The sequence below is a fragment of the Camelus ferus genome, chromosome 2, assembly GCF_009834535.1.
Source record: "Camelus ferus isolate YT-003-E chromosome 2, BCGSAC_Cfer_1.0, whole genome shotgun sequence".
NCBI classification, from domain to species: Eukaryota; Metazoa; Chordata; class Mammalia; order Artiodactyla; family Camelidae; genus Camelus; species Camelus ferus.
The window spans coordinates 4,838,381-4,862,571 of NC_045697.1; the positions used below are offsets into that span (position 1 = coordinate 4,838,381).

At 47.8% G+C, this 24,191-nt stretch overlaps 1 protein-coding gene across 8 annotated transcripts in view; it reads left to right on the forward strand.

Moving 5' to 3' along the window:
* EVC2 (EvC ciliary complex subunit 2) overlaps nt 1-24,191 on the forward strand; it is a 122,425-nt gene that overhangs the window by 46,477 nt on the left and 51,757 nt on the right. For 7 of the 8 annotated variants that reach the window (XM_032493802.1, XM_032493801.1, XM_032493773.1 and 4 more), the window contains exons 10-11: nt 16,488-16,812; nt 21,694-21,933. In XM_032493802.1, coding sequence (XP_032349693.1) covers nt 16,488-16,812; nt 21,694-21,933 — 565 coding nt within the window. The remainder of the gene's footprint in view (nt 1-16,487; nt 16,813-21,693; nt 21,934-24,191) is intronic. The other variant, XM_032493800.1, reaches the window with a different exon arrangement.

Consider the following 24,191-nt stretch of genomic DNA (forward strand, 5'->3'; position numbering starts at 1 on the left):
TCTCAGCCGCTGCCATTTGCTGGTTTTGGGCTGTGAACGTGGTTCAGGAAAAAGGGGGCTGAGAGGATGGCTGTGTCCCAGGTGTCCCAGGTTTCCCAGGCGAGTCCCTGGGACCACTGCGTCCAGCCAAGTGAGTTCCTTGGCTTCTCGCAGGGAAGAACTCAAGAGCAAGCCAGAGCAGAGTGAAGGCAGATTGATTCGGAGAGATGCATACTCCACAGACCAAGTGTAGGCCCTCTCAGAAGGCCAGAGAGGCCACGAGGCGTGGGGGTAGGTGTTTGGTTTAAAGTGAAAGTAAATACACCGTCCATAGACAGAGTGAGGGCCATCTCAAAAGGAGGGAGAAAGGCCCGAGGAGGTGTGAGGTTGTTGGTGTTTATGAGCGTGGTTATTTCATATCCTAGCAAGGGGGAGGGTTATTCCAGCTGCTTTGGGGAAGGGGCTGGGATTCCTAGGAATTGACCCTTATGGTCAGCCTCTGAGCCGTCCTGGCACCTGTGGGAGGGCCATTTGGCAGCTACTATATTACAATGAGCCTATAATGAAGCTCAAGGTCTCCTGGGAGTGGAATCGTCCGCCATCTTGGTGCTAATGGCTGTGTCATTCTTTTAATCCTTGTGCCCTGCCCCCTGCCCTCCTATCTCAAATGCGATAAGGATATTAAGCTTCACCAAGATTTTATCCTTGCAAATCACTTAGTAGCTCTGGCTGGAATTTTGTATTTATTTCTTCTTGGGAACCAATTGTATTTTGCCTGAAGAGTGTTGCACAATGATTACCATGCATGATCTGAAAGCCCCCAGCTGGAGAGCTAAGGGTCCTCCTCCCTTCCCCTCTGCCAGCTCCTCCCTACCCCCCGCCTCATCCCAACACTCAGTATTTATTGAAAACCAGCTCTGTTTCAGGCACTGTGGTTGGATGCTCATTTGGGGACTGGGTGATGGTTTGAAAAATTGTAGCACTGTCAATTACTTTTAATCTTTCCATCTTGACTTATGTCAGGTGTAGAAGCTCCTAGAAAGAACCTGTCATTCAGAGTGTCAGGAGCTTGGGACTCTGTGATAATCTCCCCACCAAAAATAGCACTTTTCTCTAGAAAATAATGGATCCCATTTGTAATTCTTCCATTAGGTTTAGCTGGGATTCTAAACATACCATTTGGTGATTTGATTGTCACCTCATTTCCGAGACCCATCAGAGCCGCTGCTCTGCCCTGTCTTGCTGATTTATTTTTGACAGAGCATTTCCTTGGTTTGCCAGGTTGTCTGTCTTTTACATCGTTTATTCATGGGCTGCCTCTTATGGACAGGATTTGAGGAAGGAATATTTCCTTTGATTTCTGTCAGACTCCCTCCCTGTTGCCCTAATGGAAGCGGCTCAAGCCCCAGGCGTTGGGGGAAGGAGGGAGGAGCAACAGGGCACTGGCTGGTCCCGGAAGCTTCTGGAGGCACGGGATGCTGCAGGGTTTTAGCTCCGGTCTTGCTCTGGCCCTCACGCCCGCCAAGTATGTCACGCCGGCCATCTTATTTCATTCTCTCAGCAAGTTTCCCAAGGAAGCTGGTGTTCAGGAAGGTTCATTGGTTTTGCCTGAGGTCGTACAAGTGGTCATGGACTTGGGTCCAGGCCTGAGTGCTTTCAAACAACTTTTTAAAGATTGAGCTTAGATTTTCCTAGAGAGGGAAAGAAAAATAAGAAAGTCCAGCCTGTGTTTACTTTCTCTGTGATTAAAGGTGGGCTCATTGCTGTCTTTTGATGCTACCAACATCGCCTTGTAAACGGCCTCAGAATTATGTTTTGTACAAGGTGGGTGTTCAAAGAGTATTTGTAACATTGAGGCTTTTGTTTGTTTATTTTGGGGGGAAGGTAATTAGATTTATTTATTTAATTATTTTTTTAAATGGCAGTGCTGGAAATCGAACCCAGGACCTTGTGCATGCTGAGCACGCACTCTACCACTTGAACTATACCTTCCCCCCGAACTGAGGCTTTTGCATTCTTGTCCGGGTACACCTAGGAGATAGTGTAGGCTTGCTTCCAGCCACCACAGTGCAGTGAGTCACATGAATTTTTTGGTTTCTCAGTGCATGTAAAAGTTATGTTCATATTATACTGTAGTCTGTTAATTGGACAGTGGCATTGTATCTAAGAAAACAACATTTATACCTTAAAAATAATTCACTGCTAAATATACTTTTTCTTTAAATTGAAGTGGAGTTGATTTACAATATTGTGTTAGTTTCTGGTATACATCATAGTGATTCAGTTGTATATATATATTTATATATTTTTTTTTTTCAGACTCTTTTCCCTAATGGTTTATTACAGGATATTGAGTATAGTTCCCTGTGCTCTACAGTAGGGCCTTGTTGTCTATCTATTTTATATACAGTAGTTTGTATCTGCTAATCCCAGTCTCCTAATTTATCCCTCCTGCCCTTTCCCCTTTGGTAACCATAAGTTTGTTTTCTGTGCCTGTGAGTCTGTTGCTGTTTCATAAATAAGGTTTTTTGTGGGCTTTTCTTAGATTCCACATATAAGTGATATCATATGATATTTGTATTTCTCTGACTTACTTTGCTTTGAATGATAATCTCTGGGTCCATCCATGTTGCTGCAAATGACATTATTTCATTCTTTTTTATGGCTGAGTAGTATTCCATTGTGTATCTATACAGACCATAATTTCTTTATTCAGCCATCCGTTGATGGACATTTAGGTGGCTTCCATGTCTTGGCTCTTGTAAATAATGCTGCTATGAAGATAAAAAATGCTTTTGATTTAAAGTGAGAAATGTGTAACTCTTCCTCTCACTTGAACATGTAAAGGCCACTTTGGGGTTATTAATTGGCCTCATTTCAGTGTTGTGTCTCAGGAAATAGAGAGGCTGGAGGAGAGGGAGCAGGTAGGACACACAGCATTTATCGGTTAAGTTTGCTGTCTTGTATGGGCACCGTTTGTGGCACCTGAAAACAGTTATAATAGTATCATCAGAGGTCACTGATGACAGAGCATCATAACAATTATAATAATAATGAAAAAATTTGACAGATTGTGAAAATTACCAAAGTGTGACGCAGAGGCAGGAAATGAGCAAATGCTGGTGGGAAAATGGCGCTGAGCGACTTGCCCGACGCAGGGCTGCCATAGACCTTCAGTTTGTTAAAAACACAGGCTCTGTGAAGCTTGGTCAAGCAAAGCAAAATAAAACGAGGTCTGTCTATATTGAGTAGTTTTTTTACAGACCCACCATATAATATATTTTTTCCAACTTCTGTTGGTTAATTTGATAGCAAAGATTAGGAGAAGGTGCACTGTTACTCAAACTGGACCCCCTGGGATCCAGGTCTGTCCGACATCCATCCTGCAGGCTTCATATGTGTGTGTGGAATCAAGGAATGAATGAGGGAGACTCATCAGGACCTGCCGATGGTTTGGGAGTTGGGTATGAGGGAAAAAAGCCATTAGGGATGGTGCCTACATTTCAGCCTGAGCAACGGGGAGAATGTGGCGTGAATTCCCAAGATGATTGCGTTTTGAGGAACAGATTAGAAGTTAGTTTTGGGCCTGGTGACTAAAATATGCCTTTGAGACACCAGCATGGAGGGGTAAAGCAGGCAGGCAGATGTGCAGGTCTGTTATCAGGTGAAATCTGGGCTGGAGATGCTGAGCAAGGCAGGGGTTGGTGCGGGAGCCCAGCTCTTCTGACACCAAGGCTGGTGTCCCCGGTGCTTCCTCGTTGTCTGCAGACCATTTGATGGAGATTCTTCTTGGACTGAGCAACGGGAGGGAGAGGGGTCCCGTCCAAGTGGGGGCGGCCTTGCTGTGACTGGGGCAGCTCGCCCGCTTCCCTCAGAGTGAGTGGGGTGAGGGGGCGGCCGGCAGGGGCAGGGGCTCGGGAAATACTTGTGGCCTTGAATAGTTTCACCTGGGGACCTGGTGCTGCGTGTTGCGCTGGGGACTCGTGGGGCGGTGGCGGGTTTGGGAGGCCAGTAAATAACTCCCGGCTCTTTTCTCCCCCAATTCTGAGTGACTCTGAGGAGGCCCTTACCTCCCCCTCCCTCTCTTCCGTCTTCCCTTTCTCTTCTTTCATTGTTCCCTTTCTGTATTGACTACGCACCTGCTATGTGTCAAGGACCCTGCGACACCGTGGGGACACAAACGAGAGTCCCGCAGTGCCCTTGTCCCTGGGCCTCCACGGGCCCTCACCACGTGGTTTTGCGACGCTCAGGTTGTGAGTCTGTTTCCACGTCAGACCGTGAGCCCTGGGGCAGGGGCGGGTCTGGCAGCACTAGGTGAGCGTCTGTGTCCGTCTTGCGAACGGACGAGCGGGTGAAACTAGAGCTGGGTGTTGGAGGGTCACAGGGACATTGTCGGGAAGTGGGTGGATGGGGGTGTTCTCGGCAGGGGAGCGATGTGTGTGGGTGTGGGTGTGAGAGGGAGTGTGATGGCCTCACCAGGCGTGGAGAGACTTCAGGAGGCTGGACACACAGGAAGGAGTTGGGGAAGAGGCTCATGGGCCCTCCCTTCCCTCCTGACCCCAGCCCCCCGCACGGCTAACTCATGTCTAGGCTGTTCCCAGATTTCTGGGAGGATCAAGTTCACCTCGAGCACCAAATGGCCAAGCATCGTGCTATACAGGCCACCTGAGCAGCCTCACCCCTGTGCGTCGCTGCTGGGTTCCACCAGTGCCTGTCAAGCTGGTGCAGGGTTTTTATGATGGACACAAGGAGACAGCTGCCAAGCAGTGCAGAGTGGCGATAACGCCAGTCTGGTTTCCATGGCAGCCCGCACTCATCTTCTCAGCAAGGTGAGGGTTTGTTGGAGAAGTTCTGTGTCCAACAAATGCCTTCTGTCAGCAAGTGTTTACCGAGCTCCCACTGAGTACTTGGCGCCGTGCTGGGTGAGATGCTGGAGAGGAAGCCAAGCAAAGCGAGGACCCAAGATGCCCACGGTCTGCTGGGAGGAACAGCTCTCACTCAGCGCAGTGAGATGGTGCAGGTGGGATGATCACGGAACAGCACCCCCACTGAGTGGTCCCACGCCCACCATAGCGCCCTCTGTGTTTGGGTGACTTATAGTGGTCCATTTAACCTTCACAGGATGTGACGGCCATGCTCACTGACCCAGCGCCTCACCTTCCCCACACAACCTTCCAGACCACAAGGTTCAGGCATCCTCTTAGGAATTTCTTAGACATAAAAGGAATCATCTCAACAGTTGGATGTATCAGAGGGGTCTGTAAAGAGCTCCCATCTCCCCCCACCGAGTTCTGAGCCAGCTGGCAAATCAGACATACATCAGGCATCTTCTCCAGACCAGCCTGAAAAGTCACCCATCACGTTTGTTACTTAGAGAAGCCAGGCTGGAGGGTGTGGCCTTATCTGGAGGCATAACCAGCCCCAGAGTTGGACACGGCGGGCCTCTTCCTGACACTGACTACAGGGAATCCCTGCTCCAGGTCTGAGGTCCCTCCCCCAGTCCTCCATCACTCCCACTCCCGGAGCCTCCACTCAGGAAGGGCCATCAACAGAGGGAAGATGCATGTGGTCCCTCCCCAGCCCTGGCCACTGAGATCAGTCAGCGTCAGTGATGGACACCAGTCACAAACAGGAAGTAATATGTGCGTGCTGGCAGGTGAGCTGGGCCAGCTGCTCTGGGGGTGATGGTGCTTCTCGCAGACTTTTTGGGCCCTGTCTTGGGGTACCGTCTTGACGTCACTGTACACATTGGTCTGGCACCAGCCACAGAGAGCAGCCAGAAGAGGGTTGTCAGAAGCAGCCCAGAGACTCATTCTGTCCCAGACTCTCAGAATGCCCATGTTTGCTGTTTTTTTTTTCTGTTTCTTGACTCAATTTTCTGAATAGTAAATAGTCTACATGGCAAAGAATTAGAATGACATAAAAGTGGCATAAAAGGCCATACCGTGGAAATCACGTTGTCTTCTCATCGCCTGGGGTTGTCATCCCCGAAGGCAAAGGCAGTCCATCACCCATGTCGTGTATCCTTTGGAGATCATCTCTGCCCATAAGCAAGTTTACACGTAGGCTCCTTTATTAGAATGCAACATGACGGCTACTTCACTCACTGTTTGCTCCCTTCCCTCCCACTGTGCTACCGTCCTGGAGATGGTTGAACATCTTTACCTACAGGACTACCTTGCTCTTTTAAGTGGCTGCCTAACATTCTAGTAACACTGATGATAACTGCAGTTTTTGAGAGCTTAATGTAAGTGAGACACTGCTCTGATTGTTTTATCTACATTAACATATTTGCTCCTCAAAGCAGCCTCTGAGTTAAGTGCTATTTATATGCAAGGAAACTAAAGCAGAGAACTTGTCACTTGCCCGGGGGTCACAAGGCAAGCGGTGGGGGGCCGACAGGATGTGAGTTCAGGGCCCAGAGCCTCCACCACCGTGCTGCACAGCCCCTCACTGGAGGGGATGGGTCGTGTCCAGCCCTTTGTCCCCTCGGACGATGGTGCTGCAGGGCTTATCTGGGCCCATTATGCTCATGTGGGAGGTCATCCGTAGCATGAATTCTTCCAAGTCGCATTGCTGCATTAATGTGTATTTTAAAAAGTTTTTGCCCGCTGCAGAGGCCGGACACCCCCAGTGCACGGGAGCCTCTCTTGCCCACGCCCTGGTCGTGCGGACTGCTGATCTTTCTGCCTGCGTCAGTCTGATGGGAAACCGCGGCCCCTCCCTGGAGCTTTCTTTCTGCCCTTTTCTTCTAATGTGTGTCTGACAGCTTCTCCTGTGTTGAAGAGGCAACTGTGGTTCCTTGTCTGGTTGGCAGAGGAGGTGGCCGGGCTGAGCGCTGGACCGCTTGTGTTGCAACGCTCTCCCCCAGGGCTTGGCTCTGTTGCTTCATCATCTGGTGACCTTGACCGCCCCCGCCCCTCCCCGTGCCTCGGTGTCCTCATCTGAACGTGGAGATGACGCCGGTGCCCAGCCCCCGGGAGGCGAGATTTCACGAGCTCACACGCCCGGGCCTGAGAACAGGGGTGCTGGCTCGTCGTGAGTGTTTCACCCACTTCCGGTCACTTTAGCTCTTGACTCTCTTCTGCCCTTTGAGCCCCATGGTTTCTTTCCGTGGCTCAGCTTCCTGGATTTTGCAGAAATGGACAGCAGTTCCTCAGTGACTCCCGACTCCTTATTCCTTGCTTGGCCCATGCAGGTGTTCAGTCCACAGTAGGTGACGAGGGGCTGGAAAGGCGACTGGGAGCCCAGCAGGCCGGGTCCTGCCCCTGGGGTTTATATCCTAGTAAGGGAGAGGGGCGTTCATCAGAGAATCCCATGGAAAAATATGTGATTACATACCGGGCTGAGCACCCTGAAGCTGCGTCTCCTTGCCCTGAGCACAGTTTCTGCCCTGTAATCAGCGCCCGTCCCAGGAAGTGGAGAAGTGATCCCCAGTGCTCAGTCGGCGTCAGAGACCAGCACCGTGGATCAGCACCGTGACTGTGTCCAGTGCACATAAGGCAAAGAGGACAGAAGTCAAAAGTCTTCAACTCTCTGCAGGTGTGATGATAAAAAGCCCAGAAGTTCATTCACCCCCTGAAACAGTGATGGCTGCTCTCGTGAGGAGCTGGACTTCCCTTGGGGCTCCCAGGATGATGGACCTGGGAGGTGGTCATCCTGAAATGTTGGGTTGTGGTGAAGGTTAAACAGGAAATGAAGGGAACATTTTATTTGTACGCATCAGTGAGTGGAGGAGAGACCTTTTTTGGTTATGTAATAGTACACCCTTGTAAACCGGGGGGAAGAACAGACATGGGATGAAAACCATTTTCACAAATTGCTTATCATCTGTTAGCTAACTCCAAGTATAGTGTGATTCCTACTTTCCTGGGAGAACCAAATCTTAGACTCTTAATGCTACAAAGGCTCTTAGAGGTCATCTGGTCTAAATTCAGGGCCAGAGAATTATTCTCTCTAACACACACAATAAGTGGTCAACCCATTTCTACTCGGATATCTCATTGACAGTGAGGGATTTCCATTCTTGGGAGATTGCTGTTATGGCTTGAGTTTTGTACCCCTCCTAAAGATATGCTGAAGTCCTGTCCTGAGTACCAGGGAATGTGACTTTACTGGGAAATAGAATCTTGGCAGATGTAATTAAGTTAAGATGAAGTCATTCAGATGGGCCTTCACCCAGCATGACTGATGTCCTTGTAAGAAGAGGGCAATTTGGACACAGACAGACATCACATGAAGACAGAGGCACAGGCTGAAGTGATGCATCTACAAGCCAAGGGAGGCCAAGGGTTGCCGGCAGCACCAGAAGCCAAGAGAGGTATGGAGTGGATTCTCCCTCCTGGTCCTCAGAAGGAACCAACCCTGTGGACACCTTGATTTTAGACTTCTGGCCTCCAGAACTGGGAGAGAAGAAATTTCTGTTGTTTTAAGCCACCCAGGTGGTGGTACTTTGTCAAGGCAGGCCTCAGAATTCCTTCTGAGGAATTCCCATTCCTTCTGAAGCTAAGTGAGTAGTCCTGGGAAGATGCATTTTAATATGACTTGGAGTCATTCTGGTCATTCTGATGCCTAATAGTTTGAGAACTTCTGCTGGAGACCAGTGTGCCCAAATCGTGCGTCCTCTAGTTGGTTCTGGGCTGACTCACAAAGTCACAAAGGTTGTGTGAAACTGCAAACCCTCCAGCCTTCTGTCTCTGGACCGTTCGTCTGCAGCTCTAAGCCTTCACCAGCGGAAGGATGCTCTTGAGAGCCTTAATCCCCCGGCACTGCTTCCTGCCTCTTGCGTGGCCCAAAACCTTGATCCAGAGCCCTGGCCTCCAGAGCTGCGACACTACATTTCTGTGGTCCTGAGCCATCCGGTTTGTGACACTTTGTTACATTAGCTCCAGGAAACCAGTACCTCGTCCATCTCCATGTGGGCAGCTTGTTGTCCTTGAAAGGTCCTCCTCATCTTTAACCAGGAATCCTCATTCATAGTCCCCCGTGTGCAGGCAAATGGCCAGGTGAATTGTGGGCGGCATCCTGACACTTCCTCTCCTCGGGGTCTCTCATCTCTCTGTCCTGGGGTTCCCATTTTCTGTCTCACCAGCACCACACAAGTCCAGCCATCACCATGTCTCCACTGGCCACCTGTGCTCACCTCACGTCCATCCCTGACCCTCGGTCCTCTCTCCACACACCAGCCAGAGGGCTTCTTAGGGACCCTGACTGGAACACTTGTTGCTGAAGCCCTTTGCCAGCTTCCTGCTGCTCATGGTAAACCCTGTCATCTGCCCCAGATTGGAGACAGTTCGTGCATGGGCTCACAATTGTCAGACATCTGTAAGATCGTCACGAAGAAGGTGGTGGAACTTGGGACAATGATGGGAATTTTAGGAAGGTGGCTTTTAGCTGATTATGAAGAAGGCTTTTCAGACAGTCAGACTGTCAGAGCTCACCCGCTTCCCCCTCAGTGGAGACCCTGCCAGAGAATCAGGTAGCCCCCCCATCACCGTGGGTGTGCAGAGTTGAGGCTGGACGCCCCCCTCTCCGGGCAGGAAAGATATTGAGGAAACCTGAGCACTGGGTGGAAAGATGACTTAGCTGCCATCCAAGGTTTATCTCATTTCTGAAGTCATCTTTAAATATTCCATCTTATAGTTTCTTTCCTATTACCTTCATCTAATCTCCAGATGGAGCAAAATCTATCTTTTCAAGTAAGAGTTTTAAATGTAATCCATCTCTAATCCATCTCTTTATCTAGCCATTCATCTATCCACATGTTAATGTTTCCTTTGCATTTTCTTTTCTTTGCTGCAAAGAATAACACCAAGGATGACCATGATGGCCACAACCACGGCAACAGCAGTGTGGAGTGTAATATTTTTGGGGCATCTCTTCTGTGTGTGTTAGTGTGAGACAGTGGGACAGAGTGTAGAGCAATGGCCCTGAAGCCACATGTCATGGCTTCAAATCCCACTTCTGCCACCTAATAGCTACGTGACTTTCAACAAGGTACTTTCATTTTTCTGGGTCTCGGTTTCTTCACCTACCTTATGAAATCATCATGGTAATTACATGGCTTGATGTATATAAAGCTATTAAAACAAAGGCTGTGCATAAAAGTCACTGCTGTGAATCCTCTCAGTGACCTTCATTTGACATGAGTGATAATATTCTCATTAACCAATTGGGAAACTAGGCTCAGAGACATCAAAAAACTCGCCTGAGTCACCCAAGGCTTGGCTGGGGGAAGCTGAGATTGGACGTTCAGTTGGTGTGGCTCCAGGCTCATCGCGCCTTCAGATGTCACGAAACACTGTCTTCTTGGGAAATGGCTGTTAGCGTGTGCTTAAAAGGGAATTGGGAAGAAAGTTCAGGGAGGATCTGAAGTGGGGAGAGGAACTCTCCCTTCTCTTTTTGGTCTATTCCGGAGCTGACTGTCCCATTGGGGTCTGAGTGGGGTGGGGAGTGGGCAGTGATACGGAAAGGCCAGGGCAGGAGGGGTTAACGAGCCTCCGTCAGCATCTGTGCTCAGGAGCAGCTGAAGCCTGGAGAGAGAGGGCCCCGTCTGACTCCTAAGCAAAGAGACTTTTAAGAGGAAAAATGTCAGACAAAGATGCAGACTGCTGACCTTGTATCTGACAGTCTATTTGAGTTTATGCCAGAAAACTCAAGGCCGATCATAATTTCACCTGGATGTTTCATATGTATGTGTATATATATTTAACTCTGATTTAACTTGATTTTGACAGTGGAGATACTAAGGAGGTATGTTCCTCTAGATTCCCATGGTCGAGGCCCTCAAATTGACTGGCTATAAATGCGATCTATAGCCCCGCATGGAACCTTGCTGCAGTAAGAGTCCGTGGAAATGGGCTCCCATGAGGAAGAGTTTCGGTGTCACTAATGTTCGCTTGGCTTGTGTGGGTCTGTTACGCTTACAGCAGCTGACTTGAAGATGTCGGGTTATAATGTAAAGTGTCCGTGGCCACCGCGTTTCCCTTCGGATTAATTACCCTCCATGTTAGCGCGTCCTCCTTCACATTCAGGGGAACACTTACTGCCTTGTGTATCCAGTCCTCTCCTAATTTCATTCTGACACCTTGCTTGCCATGTGGTGAGAACATGATTAATTTTTATATGAAATGAATAAAGGAAAAGACATGTCTTTCTCTCACTCTCTCTTTTTTTTTTTCGCTCTCTTTTTTATCATCGGTTGCTAATCAAATTATTAATCCATTCTTGGATAATTTAAACTGTGCAGTTTCTTTTAGAAAGATGTTGTGCTGGGCAGGCCTACTAATAAATGTTCATGGCTCACGTCTGTGAAGTGCTTCCTCTGGGCCAGCCTTGCTCTGACTCCTGTGTGAAGTCACACAATGGCAAGAGGGCTGTGGCTTGTACAGGAGGTATCTGCAGCCAAACCGGCCTAAGCAGATACAGTCCTCTCTAAAGTGCAGCGACGATATTTGGGGGGAGGGCACAGCTCAGCGGTAGAGCACGTGCTTAGCAGGCACGAGGGCCTGAGTTCAGTCCCCAGCCCCTCCATTTAAAAAATTAAGTAAATAAATAAAGTGCAGTGAGAAGATGACATTCCTGTGACCGGAAAAAAAGTGAAATGTTCCCTAGGAAAGCAGTGTTTGAATCTTGCAAACGTGTTGAAATAGTGAAGAAGCTGAAGAATCCGAGTGCAGCTCAGAATGTCTCTGTCTCATAGAGGCTTTAGGGACTGTTTGGAGGGCTGGGAGGTGGGAAAATATATGTATTTCATTGTTGTCTAAATAATTAAAAATGCCATAGGGGCAATGAGAATTTCACCAGTGGATGCAATCCTGTATGCAGACTCTGCCTTCTTAATATGCATTTTGTTCTTCTGTGGCCATTTGGGAAATTAACAGATGATGGCTTCATTAACTGCATGGTATTTTAATTGGTTTAAAGGGACATTTTCCTTGCTTTTGTGGCTTTGGAACACCCTTACAGTTTTTATTGGTTGCCGCTTCTGGCAGTTTTATCCATGACAATTAACATTAATACTATTAAAACAGAAAGTACGTAGGAGCTTGTGTTCCCAGGCACTGCAGCCAGTTTGAGGGGAGAGAGAATAGGAAAGATAAGGAAACACTGTGATCTAGAACCAGCAAAAGCCAGGTTCCACGCCGTGCCTTTTCTGCTTCTTCTCCCTTCTAACCCTGAATGACTGCCTGAGAGGATGGCCTGCTTCTATGTGGTGGCAGGGTGGGTGGGGTGGGGGGACGACCAAATCCTTTCCTGACAGCCCTTAAGCTGGGAAATGGTTTGACAGCCCAGAACTTACAGAAACTTCCTCCTGTTCATTTCAATCCTCATGTACCCAGTGAAACACTTGCAGTTTACCCAACAGTCAGCCACATGTTTTCTTATGCAAGTTAATGAATGAATGAAGACTAGAGTGGCCAGGAAGGGTGTATGAGTTTTGTATTCAGCTGTGACAAATGACCACAAACTTGGTGGCTTAAAACAACACAAATTGTATTACCTTACCATTCCAGAGGTCAGAGGCCAACGAAAAGTCAAGATGTCAGCTATGGGGAGAACCCATTTCCTGGCTTTTCCAGACCCCTGAGGCTGCCCACATTCCCTGGCTCGTGGTCCCTTACTCCATCTTCAAAGCTGATGATCCATCACTCCTGTCCCGCCTCCTTTGTCGCATCTCCCTCGGATTCTCACTCCTCTCCTGCCTCCCTCTTGCACTTTAAAGACCTTGTTATTAATCGCTGCTGTAGGGCGGGCTGCTTAGCTGCCTGAACTCCCATCTGCAGCCTTGTTCCTCCTTGGCCACGTACCCTAACAGAGTCACGGTTTCTGTGGATTCTGATGTGAATTATTCTGCCTACCACTAAAAGCTTCATTAAAGGTGTGGAATCTGTTTTGTCTGTCTCAGTAGAGAAGTCCTTTTTTCTGAGCCTGTGGACCATCGTTTGGTTGGGTCCTTGGGTACTGAACCAGGCACATGCCACCTTGAGGCATCTCTTGTGCGTCTTTCTTGCTTTGTAACCTGCAGAAAGCTCTCTGCACCTGCCATGTTCAGTAAGAATTTGTTGAGGAAATGAAAGAATGAAATGGATGAGCTGTTTAAAACTAGACTAATTTGGTTGTATCTAAGGCCACAGGGGCCGTGTTGAGCTCAGATGGTAAAATTTGGGCATTAAAAAGAATAATGGCTGCAACTGATTGAAACCCAACAACTATATTAAAAAGCCGCAACTTGAGAGAGATTCTCTGCAGAGGCAGGGGGGCTTCCTAGGCTCAGTGCAACATTTGGACTCTTAACAGTCCCACAGGCCACACTGGACCCCATCTGTGCGAAAGGGTTGAGGGTGGGAACGCAGTGCGCTTTTTTAGACTTTCTTCTGTGGTTGCCCTTGCCTCAGGTCACACCCGACCTACAGCTGTCCAGGAGGTGTCTTACCCCCAGTTCACACAGCTCTGGTGCAAGGAGATGCAGTCCACATCAGGCCGGTGCGGGAGCCTTCCTGGCTTAGAATCTTCCTACCCGGCAGGGGCTGACGTCACAGGCACAGCCTCCAGCATCGCCCGAAGGGACATGCGCAGGTTCAGAACCACTGCACTCAGGGAAGTTTGAAGTACCTTCCTTGTGAGGGATTTATGGTTCCTTTACAGGCCCTCCCATCCAGATGTAATTTACCATCCAGGCGTCATTTTTACCATAAGCTGTGTTGCCTAGTAACACACTTGATGTTCTTGCCCTTCGAAGATTTTCCAGTAAAAGTTAACCAAAGCTCAGATTCTCAGGGAGTCAGGAAAAGTTTTATGAACCTTCTGTTTGCATACCAAAACACAACAAGCAAATAGGCCAGTAAACAAACAGACCCAAAGTCATTTGTTACCGTTGGAGGTTGCGATGACACCAACTCTTTAATTAGCAAAGAATCAAACTTCTCTTATCTCTGAGCTTTATGTTAGAGTAACTGCACTGTTAAAGAGAGAAAGTTCTTTTTGAAGAATTCCAGCTTCAAAAAATGCAGATGAAATGAGAGAAAGTGTGATTTTTCAAACCCTAATGATATTGTGGATCTAGGTAACAATTACAGTGTATATTAAAACCCTTAGGTGAAGGTTGGTAGGAGATTTTATAGTGTAGAGATGATGATGGCACTGTTGAACTTATGATCCATCTTGTATTTACCCAGAGTACAATCCCCCAGGAGGCACATGGTACCACTTATGGTGCATTTCCAAAACAAATCGAATCTAACTCTAGTCAAGACCTTAGATCTAACTAGTAGTTTATGGGAAATATAGAAGATGGAGGAACAGTGAGGTCCCTTGGAAGCAATCAGCCAAATCCAGAACGCGGGACATTCTGCAGGATGAACTGGCCTTGTTTTCCCAACAGGTCAATGGCATGGAAGGAAAAATGGAAGGGTAGAATGATCTAGAAGAAAGTGAACTTAATCAACATTGTGGGATTTTATTTGCTTCTCGAATTAAGCTTTCAATTGTAAAAATCATTTTGGGACTCTTGAGGTAGTTTGGATGACTGAGATTAATTTTTGGAATTATTGTTAACATTTTAAATATGATAGGATAAAATGATGTATCATGTGATAATGACATCAAGGTTGGGTAAAACTGATATACATATAGACATATGTAGATATACATGTGCACTTGTGCGTATGTATGCGTGGACTTGTGTGTGTGTATATATGTGTGTGTGTACACACATCTCCTTAACAGTTAGTGATGCATACTGAGGAAATTAAAGGTGAAATGAAAAACCTGGGATTTGCAGTAAAATGCTCAAACTGTAACGAGACTGGTAAATATTGACAGTTTTCGAAGCTGAGTAATGATTACATTGGGAGTCCTACTAGTCTGTCTACTTTTAAATGCTTGCAAATGTCCGTGATAAAAGTATCTCAGGACCCTTATATTTTTAAATGTCAGATGCCATTTTCTCCTCTGAAATTATCAAAGATGTTTAAACACTGTGAAGGGAGGGGTGAACTAAGGACCCGACTGCATTGCTGGGGAACTTTTCTGGAAAACAGTTTGGCAGGATGTTCTCAGAGGCTTAAAAATGTCGCTTACATTTGAGCCAGGAAATCACTGTGGATATCAGAAACTCTTTACAAAGATGTTTACTTCAAGATATGTTAGATTTGGGGTTTTTCAAGTAAGCCGGACGTGCACCACTGGCATTATGGTGAGCTGAACCATGGCTCTCTGCGTGATAAAGGAAACTTTTGCAGTTTTTTTTTTTAATTTTTAAAAGATTTTAATAGTTTATTAAACTTTTTTTTTCATTTTTCTTTTGGACTTTTTTTTAGGGGGGTAATTAGGTTTATTTATTTATTTTTTTAAGAGAGGTACTGGGGACTGAGCTCAGGACCTCATACATGCTAAGCATGTGCTCTACCACCGAGCTCTACCCTCCCCTCCTTTTACAGTTTATAAATCCCCTGGAAGACGCCTGTTACAATGTGAACCAAAAAAAAGGACAAAATTGTACATGCATCTGTGTAAACAATGTATATCTATGGAAAAAATATGTGTAGAGAACGAGACTGGAAGAAAGACAACGAAGTGCCTTCATTGGCTCTGACTGAGTGGTAGGCCTGTAGTGAAAGAACTCTTTTTCTGTGTTTCTTTATTTTCCAGAGTTTCTGTCATGAATGTAAATTAATTTTGTCCTATACGTCTTTTAATAGTTTTGTAGAGGTATAACTAACGTACCATGGAAGTCACCCACATTAAGCGTACAGCCTGATGTCCGTGTGTACGTGTAAGTACATACAGTTGTGCAGCCACCACCACAATCAAGTGTTAGAATCTGTGACCCTGTGACATGTCTCACACAGATTTCTTGAGTAGAATTCACTTTTAGAGCAGTTTTAGATCTACAGAAATATTGAGAAGGTAGTACTGGGAGTTCCCACATACCCGGTACCCAGTTCCGCCTACCATTAATATCTTCCATTACCAAGTACATTCATTACAACTAATGAACCAACAATGATGCATTATTATTAACTAAAGCCCATACTCTATTCATATTTCCCTCGTTTTTACCAAATGTCCTTTTTCTGTTCCAGGATCTCACCCAGGATGCTACACTGCATTTAGTTGGCAGATCTGTAACTTAATTTTTAATTGGAAAAAAGTAAAATAAACTTCATTTTCAAGTCCTCCAAAAATAGTATTCTATCCATCTTTCTCCTCATTTTCTTCTTCTTGTTGACTTGTTGCTGGTCGACAAAGACCATGTCTTATATTAATTATATTCCTTGTGGTTTCTATCATGGTACCCTGCAAATTGACTACGATTCTGCTAATTTTGTCACTATCCTTCAGTGAGTGGTTGGAGCAGAAGAGAGAGAGAAAAGGAAGAAAAAGAGGAGAAAGGAACAAAGAAAGACCTTACCTACAAGTAACTTAACACCTCAGAGCGCTAAGGGAACTTTGGTTTCTGCTGTGATTTGATGTAATGGAATTCTCTTGATCTTTGTGCTTCCCAGGTTGGAAATTGCAACCCTGAATCGAGCTGATGCAGATCTAGAAGCTTATCGAACCCAAATCAGCAAAGATATCATTGCCCTTCTACTGAAAAATCTGACCAGCCGTGGTCACCTCTCCCCTCAAGTGGAGAGGAGGATGGGTGCTGTTTTCAAAAAGCAGTTCCTGTTGCTGGAGAAAGAAATCCAGGAGGAGTATGATCGGAAGATGGTGGCCTTGACAGCTGAGTGTGATCTGGAAATGAGAAAGAAGACAGAAAGCCAGTACCAGAGGGAGATGGCGGCAATGGAGGAAGCAGAAGAGGTGCTGAAACGTGTTAGTGAGAGGGTAAGGCAGCTTTGGAAGGAAGGTCTTCACTTGCTTCTCTTTCCTCTTGGGGATTCATCGTTTATCCATCCATCCATCCATCCACCCATCTGCCCACCCATTCCTCCATCCACTCATCTGTCCATCCACCACCCTTATCTACCACCCTTACATCTGTCTGTTCATCTATTCATCCATCCATCCATTTATTCACCCACCACCTATCCACGCATCCATCCATCCAACCAACCTTCAACCTATCCAGCCATCCACCTACCACCCTTCTATCCACCTGTCTATCTACACATTCATCCATCCATCAACCTACTACTCTTCCAGGTACCTGTCCATCTACACATCCATCTATCCATCCAGAATTTATTTAGGAAGCATTTACTGATCACTTACTGTCTAGGCAGTGAAAGTACAGAGAAAAATGAGACATGGTTCTTGCATTCAAGAAGTTCATAGTCTAGTGAAGGATCCTCACATATAACAAATGTGGCGTCATTCAACCATGTTATAATAGAGGTATGTTCACAGTGCGGTGGGAGGTCACAGGGAGCATCGAAAGGCTTCCTTCATGGAGGAACACATCCGTGAGAGCATGTCATGTGATGTCAGCGTGCGTGTGTCATGTGATGTCAGCGTGCGTGTGTCATGTGATGTCAGCGTCCATGTGTGTCCATCTGGACTGAACTGAGCTAGGTCACAGTCTCTCCAGCACGGGCTTTGGACTCACATCTAGTACATTCCAGCTCTGCTCCTCAAGGCCTCAAATAGCCTCTGAAGTCTGTGAGTCAAGGCTGAGGGCGTCCTCCTCTCGGGTGGCTTGGAGGAGTGATGTAGGAGCCCCAGGGCCTGGGCTGCAGAAAGTTCTCGTGCACGGTGCCGGTTCTGGGGGTTCTGACCCCTCAGCCTTCCCAGGGCTGGCCTCTTGATCAGAGATCAACTTCCCTTTTTCTAAGAGAGTGTCAGTTGTTGTCTTGAATCGTGCCAGTTTTTTTGCCAAGTGCACCAAATCCACCCTGATTTCCACCTTCCTCCATGAAAGGGATGGCTTGTTCAATCTGTGTGCCCACATATCTTGTTCTGAAAACCTGTCATCCTAGGGAGGTTTAACACCTGCTTAGGAACAAGCTTCTGAACTCCTAACTTCCATCCCCAGACTGGATTCCCCTGGAAGTGAGTGGAGAGCTCCCGGAGTGACAGCTCCTGGCTCTAAGGTGGTCGCCTTTGGCCAGACCGCGGGCTGGGCGGTAAAGCAGAGAGGTGGGACCCACACTGTCTCACCCCCGTCTGCTCCCTTGCACCTGGGCACCCCCTACCTAAACACACATCTCATTTTGGGATGTGACTTTTTCTGTTTGGCTCCTGTATCAACTTCCTGCAGCTGCTGTGACAAACGACCACAGACTGGGTGGCTTCAAACAACAGTTTCTTCTCACCCAGTTCTGGAGGCCAGGAATCCAAAATCAAGCTGTCAGCCTGGCATGCCCCCTCTGAGGCCTCTCGGGGAGAACCCTTCCTTGCCTCTTCCAGCTTCTGGGGGCTCCAGCCATTCCTCAGCTTGTGCCTTCATCACTCCGGTCTTGGCCCTGGTCTTCACGTGGCCCCACGACCCTCTCACCTCCTCTTCTGTTTCTATAAGGACATGTGTCTTTTGATTAGGACTCACCCAAATAACCCAGGATGATCTCATGAGACCCTTCATTACATCTGCAAAACCCTTCTCCTAAATAAAGTCACAGTCACAGGTTCTGGGGTTGGGATGTTGGCTGTGTCTTTTGCAGGGAACGAGCCAGCCCACCGCCCTGCCCCTGGCTGACCCCGCCCTCTGATCTCCATCCATGACTAGACTGGTCACACCATGTCTCCTTGAGCCGGGCACTTAAGAAGAATGTATGGCACACACTGTTGAGCGATTCAGCCCTCAAACAACCTCACTCTGTCTCTCTTTCCCCCTTTGATTCCCTAAATTTGTTACGTTTTCTCTCTGGTAAAAAAAATACAAGTTCAATGAGGGAGACTTGGGAAGCACTCCAAAGCGGAGGTCATCAAACTAGGATCCATGAGCCCAGTCCGGCCCGGCCTGTTTTTGTCTGGCCCTTGAGTTGGGAACAATTTTTACATCTTTAAAGGAATGTAAAAAATAAAACAAACAAAAAAGAATATGTGACAGAGATCTGATGTGTCCTGTAAAGGCTAAAAAATACTTACCTGGCCCTTTACTGAAAAGTTTGCTGCCTCTTGCTCCAAAGCATGAAAAGAAAAACCCAGGGAAAAAATGGAAACCCAGCCCCTCAGTACTCAGCGGCAGACAAATATTCGTTTGTCCTGTTTATTGAGTTCCTACTGTGTGTCTGAGCCAGCCATGCTAAGGTGCCCCCAGCTCATGTCCTTGGATTCGCAGGTATTTGTGTATGTAAAGCATAAACCTTTTGCTTTATACATACATATTTTTTCGACAGAGTAAGGTTTATGCAGTTTATAAAACTATGTCATGGTTGTTTGCACTTACCCTCACAATATAAGCACTTTCTGATTTCATTAAACGCCCTCACACTTACTTAGCGTTCACTGTGGGTGGGGCATTGCTCTAAGCATGTCACCAGGACCTTCTCTTCAAATATTTACACCAACTCAGTGAAGCGGGAACTGATAGGACCCCAAGTTTACAGGTGAGGAAGCAGATGTGGAGAAGGTCACCTGCCTGAGGACACGTAGGCGGACCACGACCCACACCCAAACAGCCCACTCTAACCACTGAGCATCACAGCCACCCCCACACAACAGTGCATCAGAATCCTGGTGGGCTCCACCTGGGCAGAGCCTTGGTTACCAAGACTTCCTGGGGCAGTGTAGTGTTTTAAGTTTTTGCTCATTATTTACACTGGTTGTTGGGGGCGTGGAAAAGGGCTGACAGCACAGAGTGTCTGCGCCCGCTCTGTGCGTGGGAGGGCACCACCGTCCTGGAACTGACAGGCCACCCTGTTCAAAGACAAGTCTGCTTATTTGAGCCAATGTGCTTCCAAAAATAGCATCTGAACTGCGGAAGTGAACTGAGCTCTTTCCTTTCCAGGCTGTGCACACCATTCCATCTGACATAACTTTCGATCACTCTGTGCTTATCCACACATTTATGTCAGTCATCTTTAAATAAAATGCATGGAAGGGTTTTGGCCGTAGTATTCCACTGAGAATTCGTTTTTTTAAAAAAAGCTAAATGAACAGTATCAGTTTTTAAAGTAAAGTTTAGGGATTCCAGTAACTATTATAGAGGTGAAATGTGTTCCCATGTAAACACCTATATAATCCCGTACAGTTTTCAAGATGTTTCTCCATTAAGAGGCCCTTGGGAGGTCGTGATGACTGTAGACTAATGGCAGGTGGCTTGGGTTTGGATCCTCACTCTGTTCTTCCAGAAAGTGCATTGCTCAGTCTCTTTGGGTCTCGGTTTCCCCATCCTTAAATTGGGGCTAATAATGATGTCTGTCTTAAAGGGCTGTTAATACTTGTCTAGTCCTTAGACCAGCGCTCGGTGGTGTCGGTCCTGTTCTGTCCAGCTTTTACTATGCTTCATCGTTTACTGTAATCTTTAAAGAAACCCGTGACATAAAACAGTCAGAATATGAATCCTTTCTACTTTCATTACTGAGTCCAAATTTGTTCTGCTCACTGTACCACAGGTCAGTAAATTGGGAGACAAGGCGTTGGGGCAAGGAATAATGACTTTATTCTGAAAAACAGCAGACTGAGAAGGTGGCAGACTAATGTCTTAGAGAACCATCTTCCCCAGGTCAGAATTCAGGGTCCTTTTGTATTAAAGGGAGGAGGTGTGCTCTGTTGTTGCAAACTTCTTGGTCTTGGAATCCTTTGTTCTTGCAGCTGTCCGGGTAGGTCAGGTCATGGTGTCCCTGTAAACCTCCAACAAGACAAATGTCCTTCTTTCTTGGGCAAATTTTTATCTCTATATGAATGGAAAACTGTTACAACCTTAAAGGTCAGCTTGAGAAAGGGCTCTCCTGTGTCTTTCAGGCTGTAGGCAACGTTCTTTTTTACAAAAGGTGCAGAACCAGCATGACCGAGCACAGGCAACAGAGCACAGAGTTAGAGCCAAAGGAGCAGATCTAATACAGAGTCACATGTGCTCTTCCCTGTCACAGAGTTACTGACACTCTCCTGTAACAGGGGTCTTGAGTTCAGGGAGTGTGGATACAGTAGGACTCAGTGACAGTATGTCTCTTCCCTCCTCCCCGCCCGCTGGACAGTATAAGGTGCAGGCACCCCAGTAGCCTTTCCTAACCCCTCTTTGCCTCCCTTTTTACACAAATGATCTCCGCTCGGGTCTGATTACTGGCGTTGTTCTCTCCGACCAAGTTAAGAAGGCAAGGTGGTGGAAGTAAGCGGGAGAGCCTGACAGCACAGCAGTCCACTGATGTTCCATTTTGAGAGATATTTTCAGGCAGTTTGATTTGAAAATTTCCACCTCTGTGAATTTCCTTCTTTGAGATTGTTCTGAAAAATGTTAATAGGGAGGATGGGTTACAACAGCAGCTCCCAGAATTTAGCTGCTTCATCATGGCCTCCTTGGGACATTGTGTGGGTTTGTGCGCACGTGTGTACTACACAGGTATGTGTTCCATGTGAGTGTGCACAGACGTGCTTGTGTGTACGTGTGCACTGTGTGTATGTTGCTGGATGTGCATGTGTGCCTGTATCTGTGTGCACGTGTGTGCACTGTTTGTTGCTTTGTGCATTTCTATGCACTGCATGTGTGTGCATGTGTGCATGTGTGTGTGGTGGTGCAGGTATGTGTACATGTGCTTGCATGCTGCACGCACGTGCCTGTGCGTGCCTGGGCGGCATGTCACCTCCCACGTGCCACCTCTGCTCCCGCAGTCCGCCGCCGAGTGCAGCGGCCTCCTGCGGAGCCTGCACGGGCTGGAGCAGGAGCACCTGAGGACGTCGCTGGCTCTGCAGCAGGAGGAGGACCTGGCCAAGGCGCACCGGCAGCTGGCCACTTTCCAGAGAAATGGGCTGCACAGCATCTTTTTCACCCAGATGAAAAGCGCTATTTTCAAAGGGGAACTGAAGCCGGAGGCCGCTAAACTGCTGCTGCAAGATTACTCCAAAGCACAGGTAATGCCTCAGATACGGCTCTGCCGGCGGAGTCGTCCTCCTGACCTGTGTCAGCGACCGCCTCCTCTCCCAGATCCGAGTCCTGTCCCTTCTGTGCTGTGTTCCCCTGCACGAACCTTCTCCCTCTTGACGTGGGGGTGCGTCCCAGTACTCAGGGCAGGCGGCGGCTTGAAGCACAGGCCTTGGACTCCCCTGGGCTTGCATCCTAGGCCCACCGCCCATCAGCTCTCTGAAGTTCAGCAGATTGCCTAACCTCTGAGCCTCAGTTGCCTCCCCTGTAAAATGGGGGTGATGGAGTGTCCATGTTACCGAGTCCAAACTCATTCTGCTTGCCACATGTCAGGCCAGTAAATCAGGAGACAAGGCACTGGGGCAAGGAATAATGACTTTACTCAGAAAGCCAGCAGACCAAGAAGATGGGGGACTAATGTCCTGGAGAACCATCTTCCCCAGAGTCAGAATTCAGGCTCCTTTTATACTAAAAAAGGGATGGGTTGTGGTCGGTTGTTGTAAACTTCTTGGTGTCAGGATCCTTTATTCTTGCAGCTGTGCGTGTAGGTCAGGTCACGGTGTCCCTGTAAACCTCCATCAGAACACATGTTATTTTCTATTCTGCAACTTTTTGTCTCTATGTGAATGCAAAAGTGTTACACTCTTAAAGGTCAGAGCCTTGAGAACAGGCTCTCCTGTGCATTTCAGGCTGCAGGAACATTCTTTTACAAAAGGTGCGGAACCAGCGTGACCGAGCACAGGCAACAGAGCACAGGGTTAGAGCCAGAGGAGCAGAGCTAACGTGGAGTCAGGTTTGTTCTCCCCCATCACACCCACAGTAAAAGAGGCGTGGTGAAGATTTAATGATCTAACTCATGGAAAGCCAGTGCTTGGCACAATATATGTTTAATATATACAGCAATTTACAATGTAAATATGTATGTATGCATAGGCATACGTGTGTGTGCACACGTGTGTGTTGCTGTCTGATCTCTGTCTCCATGTGCTTGGGGGAGTTTGTGTGTGCTTTTGCACGGAAGCTTGTGTGTGAGCGTCATTAGTTCAGACCAAATACATTCGTAGATGACTGGGAAAATCGTTTATGTGAGACGGTCACTATCTCTCACACGGCCTTCCTGAGGCATTTGACCTGCACGCGTACACACAGAGGGAAATCATTCGTGTGCAGTAATGCACCAGATTTCCGCTGCTGGCCCAGGCCGGTGAGTGAGGGCTGTGAAGGGGCAGGGCCGCGCCAGCAGGAGACCAGGTGGCCTTTTGGGAAGAGAGAGCCACTCTCTGAAGGCGCTGGGTGCGAAGAGCAAGCCAGCCTCTACGTCGTGCTCCAGGTTTGTCCCACGAAAACTTCCGGGGAGTAAAGAGGGTCATGATTCTGTCGCATTCCCGGTCAGGTATTCGACCCCGCGGCATCGCTCAGTTGGTAACAGATGTTGCTGTCATTTTACCAACCCCTCACGACGGGCAGTGGCCGATTCTCAGTATTGGAAGGAACACGTGTTGTTGTTCATAATACTTGGGACCAAAAAGGAGCAGCCACGGCGATGATAGTCCCAGAGTGCAGGCTGCACCGGCTGGGGCTGTTGGAGTGTTTGGGGACGCCAGCTCACGGGACGGGCTCGGGTCAGCCCACTCCCGTGACCCAGCTCCTGCAGAGGACAGACTTCTCACCACAGTGTTCCTGCTCCGTTGAGCCTGCTGCCAGGGGCCCTCAGGGCGAGGCCGGCCTTCAGCACGTGTGCCGGCCCATTCCACTTCTCCCTGTCCGGAGAGCGCAGATTCTCAGGTGTTGGAACTGGACATACGATAGCTTTGCTGTGAGAAGGACACTGCTCATGGCATCGTGTGTTCCTTGTTGAACCAAGTGCTGATCTGTCGGGTAACCCATCGCGTGGACGGTAGTTCCCCGGATGGAAAAATCCAGCTGAGCCAGTCGGTGGGATAATACCAGCGAGTCTGGTGCTTGAATTACCGCTGGCCTCATGACTGCTGGCCTAATGGCTGCGCTGCTCGTTCCGCTGGATTTTGGAGGCAGCCAGCTATGGAGTGAGGGCACAGGCCCTGGGCTTAGACGGCTGAATTCAAATCCCTGCTCAGTCACTTGCCAGCTGTGTGATGTGGACTCAGTTTCCTCATCTGCGAAATGGGAATGACAGTATCCTCTCCCTAGATTAGGAAAGACAAGAAACACTCTGGGTCCAGTGCCAGGCCCAGAAAAACACCCGGTGTGTGCTAGACTGTGATCGTTC